General features: G+C 45.2%; 1 protein-coding gene across 1 annotated transcript in view; it reads right to left on the bottom strand.

Annotated features, from left to right (window-relative positions):
* Positions 1-14072, bottom strand: part of rasgrf2 (Ras protein specific guanine nucleotide releasing factor 2) — a 225554-nt gene that overhangs the window by 164139 nt on the left and 47343 nt on the right. The window contains exon 3 of the mRNA XM_033018742.1: positions 1622-1769. Coding sequence (XP_032874633.1) covers positions 1622-1769 — 148 coding nt within the window. The remainder of the gene's footprint in view (positions 1-1621; positions 1770-14072) is intronic.

The raw sequence follows: 14072 nt of genomic DNA, 5'->3' as shown, positions 1-14072 counted from the left end.
CTGGTATGTGCTGAGAGAATGGAGCAGCTGGGCTTGTGCACTCTGGAGTTTAGAAGGGTGAGAGGGGATCTCATTGAAACATATAAGATTGTTAATGGTTTGGACACGCTAGAGGCAGGAAACATGTTCCCGATGTTGGGGGAGTTCAGAACTAGGGGCCACAGTTTAAGAATAAGGAGTAAGCCATTTAGAACGGTGGAGGCAGGTTCTCTGGATGCTTTCAAGACAGGGCTCTTAAAAATAGAGGAGTCAGGGGATATGGGGAGAAGGCAGGAACGGAGTACTGATTGGGGATGATCAGCCATGATCACATTGAATGGCGGTGCTGGCTTGAAGGGCCGAATGGCCTACTCCTGCACCTATTGTCTATTGTCTATTGAAGGAATAGACAATAGGCACTTGGGGGAGGCCCATCAGCCGCGTCCAATTGAATATGGCGCCGGTGATGTGGTAGGGACGCAAAATAACGTCGTCTCCCCGCCCGTGCGCAGTGGGCCCGGGCGGGATCAGATCACCATTTTCACTACATCACCTCGTGTCTGGATGAGTGGTGGATTATTGCGTTGGGGGAGGGGGAGTCGGACCCAACGGGTCCACGCTTGTTTTATATCAGGAGTGTCAAACTACCCGCCAAGGGGTCCAATCCAGCCCGCGGGATAATTAGGGAAGAAAAAAGGAGTGCCCTCTCCTCCGGGCCCAGGGATTAGGTGTCTGCCCATCCGGGCAATGACCTGCATCCGTGCGTTGGAGCCTCGCCGCCGGTCAGCCTGTCGTCCAGGGAGTGGGTCCGCTTGCCAGCGGTCTAGAGAGGCCGTTCTCCCGTCGCTGGGCGGGAAAGGGAACAGGAACGACTGACTCTGAACTCAGTCCTGGCAGCGGCCGTGACCCCGACACCAGGCGTCACTCCAGCTGGGCCCACGCCTACCCCCCCCCCCCCCCCCCCCCCATTGCAGGCCTTCCAATGCTGCGAAGGAGGGAGGGAGGGAGGGGAGAGAGGGTGGGGAGTGAAGGGAGGGGATAGAGAGAGGGGAGAAGGGCGGAGGAGGAGGGGGGAGAGAGAGATGGGAAGGGGGATGGAGAGATAGACGGAGGGGGAGGGGGAAAGAGAGGGGGGAGGGAAGAGAGAGAGAAGGAGAGGGGGAAAGAGAGTGGGGGAATGAGAGAGGGGAGGGGGAGTAAGAGAGGGGAGAGGGAGAGGGAGGGAGTGGTCACTACCAGGTAGTTTAGTTTGAGGCTAATTAGAGGCTATCTGTGTTCTTTGTCTGAGTTTGATTGCTGTGTTGTTAACGTGTGCCCATGAAAGAAAAACAACAACAAATAACACCCAGGAAGCGTTTTTGAACATTTCAGGAAATACCAACAAATTCCAGGAAATGTGGGATTCTATTTCAGGAAAAAAAAATTTGAGATGTGGAATCACTGCCCTTAACTCTTTAAACCATTAAGCTAAATGGTTTATCATTGTCAAAGATACTGAGAATTTGTGAGTTAGTCGTGATAAAGCCGCTGTCCATGTCATTGGAGTAAAGCAGAATGGAGAAGAGAATGAAATATCCATCTATTTTTTTCCTTTCCAGCTATCTATCAATACAAAACAGTTTTATTTGTTGATACTACTGACCTCAGCTTTCAATCTTTCAATTTCAGTGTCTTGATCCTCAAGTTGCTGCCGCAGTTGATAGGCTGCGATTTTCTCCGTTTCCACTATCTGAACCAGATGAATATACTTCTGCATCAGTATCTCTCGCTCAATTACTATATCACAGTAACTAGGAGAAAAATAGAGAAACACTGAATGAATGCAATGCCCCTTGCTTGCAATCGACTTGCAATTTTTAAACAATAAACCACAAACAACTTGAAGAAAACTCTTAATTAGAGAATAGGAGGCTATAGAGTTGCTGCCTTACAGCGCCAGAGACCCAGGTTCCATCATGATTACAGGTGCTATCTGTACGGAGTTTGGATGCTCTCCCCATCACCTCCCACATTCCAAAGACATACAGCTTTGTAGGGTAATTGGCTTAGGTTAAATTGTAAATTGTCCCCAGTGTCTGTAAGGTAGTCCTAGCGTACGGGGATCACTGGTCAGCGCGGACTCGGTGGGCCGAAGGGTCAGTTTTTGTGCTGTATCCCTAAACTAAACTAATGTCTGGGAATATGGTGTCCACTTAGATTTTGAATGTTCCTCATGCACTCATTCACACATCTAACAGTTGATATTTATGAGATCTAAACTTTGCAGTAATTGTTGAAACGAATGCAAAAACATACAATAAATTAACTATATCCTTAAAAATATAGACTTTATGTTGCAGTAATGACTTTAGCCAAAGAAAGGTGCTACCTCAAAAAGCTGGACCTTTCGTTCATTTTCATCGAGTTTCAAGGTAGAAATTTTGTTCAGACTCAGGGTTTGATAGGTAAATATAGAGGCCAGAGGCTATTACAGCATAAAAATAGGCCATTTGGTTGACCAAACCACGCCACCTATTAAGCACCCATTGCAATGAACCTATACTATTTATCCTGCCCATATGGCCGTGTGATATAGTAAGATTAAACGAGAACTTACCAGTTTGAAGTTTGATCTTTATTTTATGAGGAGTAACGTTGAAGGATTACGTGAAGACCCCGTCCAGTACGCATGCGTCTCAATCTTCAAAGCAGCGGTGTGAAATCACAGATAACAGTTATTGAACTGAACATAGTAAGATAAGAGAACCATAATACCAGTTGAACTTTATGATCGAGGGTGGGCGTGGAGGGCACGTAATCCCTCAACGTTACTCCTCATAAAATAAAGATCAAACTTCAAACTGGTAAGTTCTCGTTTAATCTTACTATTTTACTTCGGAGTCACGTGAGTGACTACGTGAAGATTTTAAAGCTCTGTGATTTCATGCCGTGGAACTGAGTCCAGGCGTCATACACTGCATCGGTAGGCCAATGATGAGTGAACATTAAGAATGCATTCAGACATGACATAGATATAGACGTGTTGATGCTGTTAATGAATAATAATGGCAATAGTAACCTCCCTCAACCTGGAGGAAGTATGAACCATACCTAGCATAGAGTTGGCAAATACCCCTGATCTGGCAATAGGTTTATTCTGAATATTTGGACAGATCAATAGTTTGACCATACTGCAACCGCTAGGATGTGGTCCATCCCTGCTGCTGAGGTATAGCGGTCCTGGTGGAGTGAGACTCAATGTCAATGTACACTCCTGTATATGCCAGACCCATATAACCATCTGGAGAAGGTTTGTAGTGATTCCTTCTAACAAGATTTTATGTAACTAATAATATTGCTGTCAGTCTATAAGGCTCTTAGGAACCTTGACATACTGGTGTAAATGCGTGATCACACGCAACCCAAGGTCCATGGGATATGCAACATCTAGTTTGGTCTTGTGTCCCTGTCTAATCTGCTTGATTAATCATAAACAAAACATGTTATTATAGCCCGCAGATATGATCATCCTATCCAGTGTTGCAATGACTGGACCCATAGCGCTGTACTCAGTGCCATGGCGTAATCACTAGTACGTGAGTATGACCATGGACAGGGAAGTTGCTGGTGCCCATCGGTGAAGTGACGTAGTACAATGTTAACAACCCATATCTCTGCGTCCCTAAGCCTGGAAGGTTTTAAGCTGACAATACCTTCATATTCTGGATATCAGAGGGTGAGTCGTTCCTATGCAGATTGCTGCTATTTGGTGCTATCCCTGCAATCTGTAGTGAGCACTCTTAACGCTTATGGTTTGACAACCCGAGCCGCAGAAACGGTCTCTCAGAGTCTGAAAGTCTATGAATTGATATATCATGCAGAGGATGGTTTCAACATCACAACTGAACCAGCATCTTTTTATCCGGAATTAACCATGTAAGGTTTTATGTTCATTCTTCGCCTCAGCAGGAGCCATAGGTATATAACCCAGGCAGGTACTATGAAAACCTGGAAGCGGGAATCTTGCTGAATTTTGCAAGACCCGTCTATTGAGGCCAAATGGAGGTAGACATAAAAGAACATTCCTTCCTAGTGTAGCGAGAATGCACCCTTCGCCACTGTATGCCTCGTTCACTGTTGATTGAAACTGGATGCAAGCAACTCAATAGTTAGTGTTCTATCAATCCACATTGTCATTAAATACTTTGTGATCACACATTCATTCTGTGTTGTCATTGATTTTGCATAATAATACACCAGTGCTAAATGCGGTTTGGTAAAACTATCACCGGATACTTTGATTTGATTGTACCTTTGTGATTAACATATACCACCACCAAAGTGTATCACCTTGGACTTGTGCATGCCGTATATGCATATCCACACACCCTTTAATGCACAGAATGCACCTGGTGTCCATTGGCAGTTGATACCATGACTGAACACTTGATAACTCATGCTAATCCCATCTGCCTCCGTAACTAGAGATGGTATTAGTAAATTACCCATCTTTGGGCAATAGCATCAGTTTGGAAATGACTGAAGATTTACGGATAAGAGGTTTTAGTGGAGCAAAGCTGTCCATCATTGTGACTTTGATTGTTTCAGCTAAAAATAGCAGAAGTCTAATTTTTTTGTCTCAGAGCTGATCCCAGACCAATAAATGGATGATTGTATCCCAATAATCAATAGTTTCAGTTGGTAACAACTTAATTTAAATTTAACTGGATGGGTGAGAACCAATTCCTCAAATATAGCTATGTGGCTGATAAGGCTAATTTAGTAAAATACAGTATGTTCAATATCATCCAGATTGGCCATGCTACTTATTTGTTAGCTCTGTGCAGATAGTAGTGATTTGGTAAATAATCTGGAAACTGGAGTTAGCCCATTTTGCAACGCTGCTGAGTGTATCGTTGCCTCATCCAGTTAAATTTCAAATATCTTCAACCCTGTGAGCGGAAATGATCACATGGAAGTTATTCAGAAAAGTCTATACTGCACATGCGGGTTGAGGCTGTTGACAATGATCAGTCCACATCCCATTCTTGTGAGCTTTGTCTTGAAAGGCAACTCCAACCATACCTGTGTGCAGTATAAACTAATCTAGTGTTATCCCAAACCAGTGTAAATATTCAAACCAGTTTAATATTACCAACTTGTATCCATGACAGGAGACATCATCGATGAGGTTCCATACCTTTATCCGAATGGAAGGACTTTTGCAACCCGACCCAGGAGCTGCCTCAAACATGTGTGCATGATTTTACATCTGCTCCTGGGAGGTAGAGGAGCTCGAGTACGAGGTTGGCACATCTTCCAGGAAGGCTGTTCTGGGCTGTGGCCTAAAAAAGACCTTTGTCCTGGTTGTACGGCCTTCGAGCTTTCACCAGCTTCAGTTCATCGTGGTTTGCTGGTGGGTGCGTAGGGGTGCTGCCGCCGAAGATGTGAGGTCTTGGGTGATGATGTGGCCTTTCTGAACCCGATGGCCACTCGTCGAGCTCCTGCTGCTGGTAGTGTTGTTCCTGCACCCCCTGCACACTTGTGATATCTTCAGCCAAACCCCTGTCTTCAGAGTCAGCCCAGAAGTGACTCCTAATGCTCCCCTCTGTCGAGCGAGATGCATTATGCAGCCCTCAATAAGGTGCTGCCATGGGCGTCCTAGGACCCCCTGGTGACTAGACTCCATATACCAGAGCATGTCACATTGGAGCTCCTGATCCATCAACCGCTCCATGCGGGATATGCGATCACAGTTGCTCCCGCCGGCGGTGAGTCTTCACAGCCTGACTCGTCCGAGTCTTCGGCCTGTCCGACTTCTGCTTGGCTTTCCCACCAGTCTGAGGTGTCGATTCCGACTGTGCAGGTGCCAGGTCGGGAACTGCTGATCAATAGCGATCCAGGTGCAGTCTACAGCTGCTGACTGCCCGCAATTCCGCGTTCCTCCGCAGTCAGTCTGGATGCGGTCCATTCCTGTAACATATTCTCACAAAATAGCACAAAATGACCTTCGAGTAAGGAATTTACCTGCATGTCCTTTTTGAAAACCTTCTGCTGCGGGGCTCGTGGTCGTGGTTTGTTACAGCTGGGGTTCCCTCTGTGGTCCTTGTAGAAACACTTCCATTGCGGGTTATTTCTCCCCCGAGCTTTTTCTCCGCGGTCCCTTATAACAGGGCTTCTCCACGGTGTTCTCCAGTCGGGGCTTTCTCTCCCCCCCCCCCCCCCCCCCACCGATCAGGGTATCCCCGCAGTAACTGCAGCCGGGATATCCCCGCGGTCCCTATAAAAGGGATAGCCGCAATTTACAAAGTCGGGGGGGGGGGGGGGGTATCCTGCTTCGGGGGGGGTATATGAAGCCGCTGGTTTAACTGCCAGCGGCACAGTATTTACTGCCGTCCGCTTCTCGCACCCCGCAGTCTAAGGAGCGGGTTCTCGGGTCGCTCCCAGTATTCCACGGTCTCCGGAGCGGCTGTCCAGGTGTCCCCGGCACCAATATGAAGCCGCAGGCACCACCGCCAGCGGCTCGAAGGTGAATCCACCGCATCCGCTCCCCGCTTCCCGCGGTCTCCGGGGCGGCTGTCCAGGTGTCCCCGGCACCAATATGAAGCCGCTGGCTCCACTGCCAGCGGCTCGAAGGTGAATCCGCCGCCGTCCGCTCCCCGCTTCCCGCGGTCTCCCGAGCGGGTTCTCCACCAATATGAAGCCGCTGGTTCTACTGCCAGCGGCTCAAAGGTGAATCCACCTCCGCTCGCTACCCGCATTCCGCGGTTCCGAGCGCCTAGGTCCGTGGGCGGGATTCCCCGTGACCAGGGTTCCCTGAAGTTCGAGACTGGGGTTTCCCCTCCGTCCCGACTTTGCCCTGGACTTTTAGCAGGACCCCTAAGTAGAGCTTCCTGCAAGAAGATTTAACCTGAAAGTTTTTTTGTTTTTTTTTAAAACTTACCTCAGGTCTGTTGCTGGCAGGAGAATCACGTTCACCCTGCCAGTCATCACGCAATGCGATAAACGATAATACACGCATGAGTACTGGACGGGGTCTTCACGTAGTCACTCACGTGACTCCGAAGTAAAATTGCAACTTTTATTCTGCATCCTGATAAAGTTATCTGATCCCAGACATTCAAAACTGCATATCAATGATATTCATCTGTACAGCGGCGCATACACAATTGGAAAAAAAACGGCCAGAGATTTCTCTTGGAGATTGCACACTGCACGGATAATTTTACATGACATTTTAGAAAATGTGTCAAAGCTTCCCTCGTGTTGTATGCAGCAAAGCTTATGTCGACAATGATTTAATTACTTGTGACACTTGTTTTATTTAAATGTCACTTCAAAGAACAAGCTTGATAAGGATTGGCAATGACAAAGCTTGGTGTAGATTAGTAAGGAAAAGGATACTTTTAAAAAGCCTTCTTGCTTTTCTCTGATAGTGCAGATCTAAGCTGTGGGTATTTTTTGTAGAAAAACAGAAGCAATCCTAAAATCCACACCTTAAAACAAATAATTGATATAGGTTAGTAGACACAAAATGCTGAAGTAACTCGGCGGGATAGGCAGCATCTCTGGAGAGAAGGAATGGGTGACGTTTCGGGTTAAGACCATTTCTGCAGACTGATGCTGGGGGAGTGGGCGGTACAGAGGTAAAATGTAGTTGCAGGCAGTGAGACTGGTGGGAGAACTGGGAAGGGGGAGGGGATGGAGAGAGAGGGAAAGCAAGGGCTGATTGAAGTTCGAGAAGTCAATGTTCATACCGCTGGGGTGCAAGCTACCCAAGTGAAATACGAGGTGCTGTTGCTCCAATTTGTGGTGGGCATGGACCGATTTAACCATACATGCAGTAACATCATCACCACTCTAAGAGTGTGGCACAATTAACCTAAAGAAGAGCACTGGCCCAAAATGTCACCCATCCCTCCACAGATGCTGCCTGGCCCACTGAGTTACTCCAGCACTGTGTGTTTTGCTTAAGATTCCAGCATCTGCATTTCCTTGTTTCCCCAATTTACGAGTATTGAGTTCTTAGAATCAGTTATGATTCGTCAAGAGTGTTCAGTATAAATAAACAATAATAGTGCAAAGTCATAACTTGGGCATAGAAGTGTGAAAACGCACACCTCCAGATTCAGGGACAGTTTCTTCCCAGCTGTTATCAGGCAGCTGAATCATCCTACCACAACTAGAGAGCTGTCCTGAACTACTATCTACCCCTCTGGTGACCCTCAGACTATCTTTGATCGGACTTTACTGGCTTCACCTTGCACTAAAATGTTATTCCCTTATCGTGCATCCATACACTGTAACTGGCTCGGTTGTAATTATATATTGTCATTCCGCTGACTGGATAACACGCAACAAAAGCTTTTCACTGTACTTTGGTACATATAATAATAAACTAAACTGAACGGAACAAGTCTGTATAGTTCAGAATCTATTTGGAGGTTGTAGTGTTTAATAGTCTAATGGCTGTAGGAAAGAAGTGGCTCCTGAACATGCTTGTTACAGTTTTCAGGCTCCTTTAAGTGATGGACTGGGCCGTGTTCATCACTCTTTGCAATCTTCTTCATACCCGGGCATTCGAGTTGCCGAACCAGGCTGCCGAACATCCGCCTCATCCTACAGTTTGGAGCAAAAATTCCTTTTAACCTATTTGATTATTATTTTTCCAATAAAAGTAATCTTGCGTGCATCTTTCCCATTCCTTGACTATATACAGGATGTAATAAAGATACCATTTGCATTCATCACTACCATCTAACCAGGTTGTTTGTAAATGCTTTGCTTGTGAAGTGCAATCATGATGGTGAAACAAAGGCAGCAACTAATTTGCAAACACACACGCAGCAAGCTTTCACACAAAAATTGGGGTTGAAGATTGCAACCTTCACGTGGTCCGCCCTGTTTCAACGAATGCAATCAACCATTGCGTGCACAAACAAATTAGATCAAGTAGATGTTGTCCTACAACTTTAGTCTGTGCATGCATTACGCAAGCAGAAGACACAAAGATTAATGGAAACAAATGATCGGATAATCAGTTTTAGTTCAGTAGCTTATGTGCAAGAGGCAACCGTAGTCCAGCAGTCTAGATTAATTCTCTATTTTTCCAGATAAGTGGAATTATGTTACACCTTTGTGAAGAATGCCTCTATATAGCGCCATAGCTCAGGCTTGTATACTCTGGAATTTAGAAGGATGAGAGAGGATCTTATTGAAGCATATAAGATTATTAAGGGTTTGGACACGCTAGAGGAAGGAAACATGTTCGCGATGTTGGGGGATTCCAGAACCAAGGGCATTTACGTTCTCAGTTTAAGAATAAGGGGTAAGCCATTTAGAACGGAGATGAGGAAACACTTTTTCATACAGAGAGTTGTGAGTCTGTGGAATTCTCTGCCTCGGTGGAGGGCAGTGGGGGCCGGTTCTCTGGAAACTGGAGAGCTAGATAGGACTCTTAAAGATAGCAGAGTCAGGGGATATGGGGAGAAGGCAGGAACGGGGTACTGATTGTGGATGATCAGCCATGATCACATTGAATGGTGGTGTTGGCTCGAAGGGCCGAATGGCCTACTCCTGCACCTATTGTCTATTGTCTATTGAATGTCACAAAAATTGCATCATCATTTGTGTCCCACTTTGATCAGCCCAACAGCGGCAATGTGCCACAGAGGTTTGCAAGTGTCCCCAAATCCAGAGGGCAAAAGAAGGGCCTCAACCTGAAACATCAATAGACACAAAATGCTGGAGTAACTCAGCAGGACAGGCAGCAACTCTGGCGAGAAAGAATGGGTGACCTTTCTAATCTTCAGAAGCGTCACCCATTTCTTCCCGCCAGAGATGCTGTCTGTCCCGCTAAGTTACTCCAGCATTTTGGGTCCATCTTTGGTGTAAACCGGCATCTGCAGTTCCCTCCTACGCATCACCTATCCATGGTCTCCAGAGGTGCTGCCTGACCAGCTGAGTTTCATTGTGTCCATTTGGGCAATGTTCAATCACAGTAATGCCCCTGTCCCACTTAGGAAACCTGAACGGAAACCTCTGTAGACTTTGCGCCCCACCCAAGGTTTCCGTGCGGTTCCCAGAGTTTTTGTCAGTCTCCCTACCTGCGTCTACTACCTGCAACCTCCGGCAACCACCTGCAACCTCCGGGAACTGCACGGAAACCTTGGCTTGTGATTCTAGCTATGCTGCCTGGCTGGGAAACAATGTTTAAACTTTGTACCCTCAGAAGTCCCCTCTACTAATGCCAGGGATTAAGATGTTGATTATTTCCCCCATCACCCTGCTCGTTTCACAGACATTTTGAGGTAGTTTGCCGATTACTGGACTCTCTGTGGAAAGGTTTAATGGGATATAGGCCAAAAGTGGGTAAATGGGACTAGCTTAGTTGGAGCATCGTGGATGAGTTAGGCTAAATAGCCTATTCCCTGCTCTGCGACTGCGACTCCAAAAGTTGCTACCTGAAAGAAGGCAGCTCAAAAATGCCAGTGTGTGGGCTTGAGAAGAGGATCTGGTTGGATAATAACAAAGGTATTTACCAATTTGAATGCTTTTTTGCCTCCTCTCATCACTTCTCTTGAGATGGATCAGTGGGTTACAACAGCTTTCCAAATGCTTACAATGCCAAATACAGACAAAGATTTGGTAGATTGCGTTCTCATGGTGCCATCTCATGGCAAAGGCTCCCAACATCTCAGTGCCCTCGTCGCTATCCACTCCTAACAGGAGCATTGCTGGCTTCTCCGAGTATTGCCGGCATCTCCTTCCTTGCGTTTTACATATAATAATGAGATACTGCAGATGCTGGTTTACCAAAGAAAGACACAAAGTGCTGGAGTAACTCAGCTGGTCAGGCAGCATTTCCAGAAAACAGTTTGTTCACTATCTACCATCACATGCGTGAGGTTTCTCTGAGATCTTCGGTTTCTTCCCACACTGAAGATGTACAGGCTTATAGGTGAATTGGCTTGGTGTAAATGTAAAATTATCTCTAATGTGTGTAGGGTAGTATTAATGTGCGGGGATCGGTGGGTCGAAGGGCAAATGCTTCCGCATCGTATCTCTAAACTAAACACTGATCTGTTTTGTAGTAAATGCCTACTATGTTCTGTGTGCTGAAGCAAAGCAAGAATTTCATTGTCCTATCAGGGACACGGTTACAGAGAAAGGTTGAACAAGTTAGGGCTTTATTCTTTGGAGCGCAGAAGGTTAAGGGGGGACTTGATAGAGGTTTTTAAAATGATGAGAGGGATAGACAGAGTTGACGTGGAAAAGCTTTTCCCACTGAGAGTAGGGAAGATTCAAACAAGGGGACATGACTTGAGAATTAAGGGACTGAAGTTTAGGGGTAACATGAGGGGGAACTTTTTTACTCAGAGAGTGGTAGCTGTGTGGAATGAGCTTCCAGTGAAGGTGGTGGAGGCAGGTTTGTTTTTATCATTTAAAAATAAATTGGATAGTTATATGGATGGGAAAGGAATGGAGGGTTATGGTCTGAGCGCAGGTATATGGGACTAGGGGAGATTATGTGTTCGGCACGGACTAGAAGGGTCGAGATGGCCTGTTTCCGTGCTGTAATTGTTATATGGTTATATGGTTATATGACAATAAACTTTCTTGAACTTGAACTTGAACTAAACTAAACTGAATTATGTCACCTATCCATGATCTCCAGAGATGTTGCCTGACCCGCTGAGTTACTCCAGCACTTGCACCGTGTTTTGTATTTTACTGACTTGCTTTCAATGACTTTCCTTTGATGTAACTGACTGCAACAACTACACTGGCATATTGTGTGGCCAGCTGCGGCTTTAATTCAGCTTTATCTGACACCAAAGTACAACAATGTGTTTGGCATTTTAAATTTCCACCATCTGATCAGCCCACTTCAGACGATTCATTTTCCTGTTGTGATCAATCTTGTTTGCATGCATGCATTATTCAACGACTTTCTCTACCTACCCTTCAGCTCAGAATTTCAAGATGTCAGTTGTGGTGATTGCTAGACAGTAATAACCAAATATTTCCATTTTAACCAAGCTGCCCTTGTTCAAAGCCCAACTACTAATTTGAATACACAATGAACATTAATTGAATGGTGTAGGAAGGAACTGCAGATGCTGGTTTAAACCGAAGATAGACACAAGAAGCTGGAGTAACTCAGCAGGACAGGCAGCATCTCTGGAGAGAAGGAATGGGTGACGTTTCAGGTTGAGATGCTTCTTCAGACTCAAAATTAAATGGTTCCATGGAATTCAGTGTCTAAAACTGATGAAAGAAAAAGTCAGTGAAAGACAAAGTAGTTAGTCTACAGGTGGTAGTTTGAACACTTAAGAATTGTCTTTGAGGCAAAGTTACATTTTCAAAATGGTAAGAATGATTCAGAAGACAATACATTCAAATCAGCAGCATGGTGGCGCAGCAGTAGATACAGCCCTTATAGCACCAGAGACCCGGGTTCTATCCCGACTACGGGTGCTGTCTGTATGGAGTTTGTACGTTCTCCCCATGACCGCGTGGGTTTTCTACAAGATCTTTGGTTTCCTCCCACACTACAAAGACGTACAGGTTTGTACGTTAATTAGCTTGGTATAAAATATAATTAATTTGTCACTAGTGTGTGTAGGATAGTGTTACAGTGCTAGGATCACTGGTCAGTGCGGACTCGCCGAAGGGCTTGTTTCCGCGCTGTATCACTGTTTAAGGATAAGGGGAGAGTCTTTTAGGACCGAGATGAGAAAAACATTTTTCACACAGAGAGTGGTGAATCTCTGGAATTCTCTGCCACAGAAGGTAGTTGAGGCCAGTTCATTGGCTATATTTAAGAGGGAGTTAGATGTGGCCCTTTGGCTAAGGGGATCAGGGGGTATGGAGAGAAGGCAGGTACGGGATTCTGAGTTGGATGATCAGCCATGATCATATTGAATGGCGGTGCAGGCTCGAAGGGCCGAATGGCCTACTCCTGCACCTAATTTCTATGTTTCTATGTTTCTAAACTAAACTAAACATTAACCGCCCCCTCTCTATATGCTGATCCGTGCAATTATTTGCATATTTAGCCCAAGATGCATCCTGTGTACATATTTACAAGGTATGTTTTTACCGCAGAGCAGAGAGTATACAAAAGTTGATTGAAATAACAGCTAGATGGATGCAAATACTGTGGGATGTGAATGTAAATACATTGATCAGTGTTATACTAGGTCCAAATTTCCATTTTGAAGAAAAGTGGGCTAGTTGCTGTGGAATAAGTCAAAGAACCATGATGAATTCCAATGGACTAAGGAATGAATTATACCATTAAGATAGTACAGATGAGATAGATTATGTTGGATTGAAAAAATAAAACTTGGCAAATAATGAAAACTGAAGTAAAAATTTGAGTGTGAATTAGTCAGCAAGGGCTAATGTTCCAAGAGTAACAATTAACGATCTCAGTCAAAGTAGTTTTGCTTTTATTTTATATTTGAATATGGGCTCTGGTGTGCTAATTTGTCTTATTCCAACTTTGTAAATTCCATATTTAAAGGAATTGCGATGCATATAAACAATTAAAGGCAAATCAGTGAGGTCCAACCCCACTAGTGGGACTAGTGTAGATGGGGCAGTTTGGTCGGCATGGGCAAATTGGGCTGAAGGGCCTGTTTCCATGTTGTATAACACTATGATTCCCAATTGTGCTTCACTGTTTACTTCCCTTTAGTTTTGTTTCGATATACATAGAGGAAACAGGCCCTTCCCCCCACCAAGTCCGCGTTGACCAGGGACAATTTACAATTTTACTGAAGCCAATTAACCCACAAACCTGTACGTGGCTGTATGGAGTTTATACATTGTCCCTGTGATCTGCATGGGTTTTCTCCGGGATCTCCGGTTTCCTCTCGCACTCCAAAGATGTACATTTTTGTCGGCTAATTGGCTTGGTATAATTACAAATAGCCCCTTCGTGTGTGTAGGATAGTGTTAGTGTGCGGGGATCATTGATCGGCGTGGACACGGTGGGCCAAAGGGACTGTTTCTGTGTCGTATCCCTAAAGTCTAAAGCTGCTGCACTGGAGTTGAGCTTCTGGCCCACATTCAAACTAAAGTCAAAATAAATCATTGCCTGACAA

This window comes from Amblyraja radiata, chromosome 3, assembly GCF_010909765.2.
Source record: "Amblyraja radiata isolate CabotCenter1 chromosome 3, sAmbRad1.1.pri, whole genome shotgun sequence".
NCBI classification, from domain to species: domain Eukaryota; kingdom Metazoa; phylum Chordata; class Chondrichthyes; order Rajiformes; family Rajidae; genus Amblyraja; species Amblyraja radiata.
This window is presented reverse-complemented; position numbering and strand designations above follow the sequence as displayed.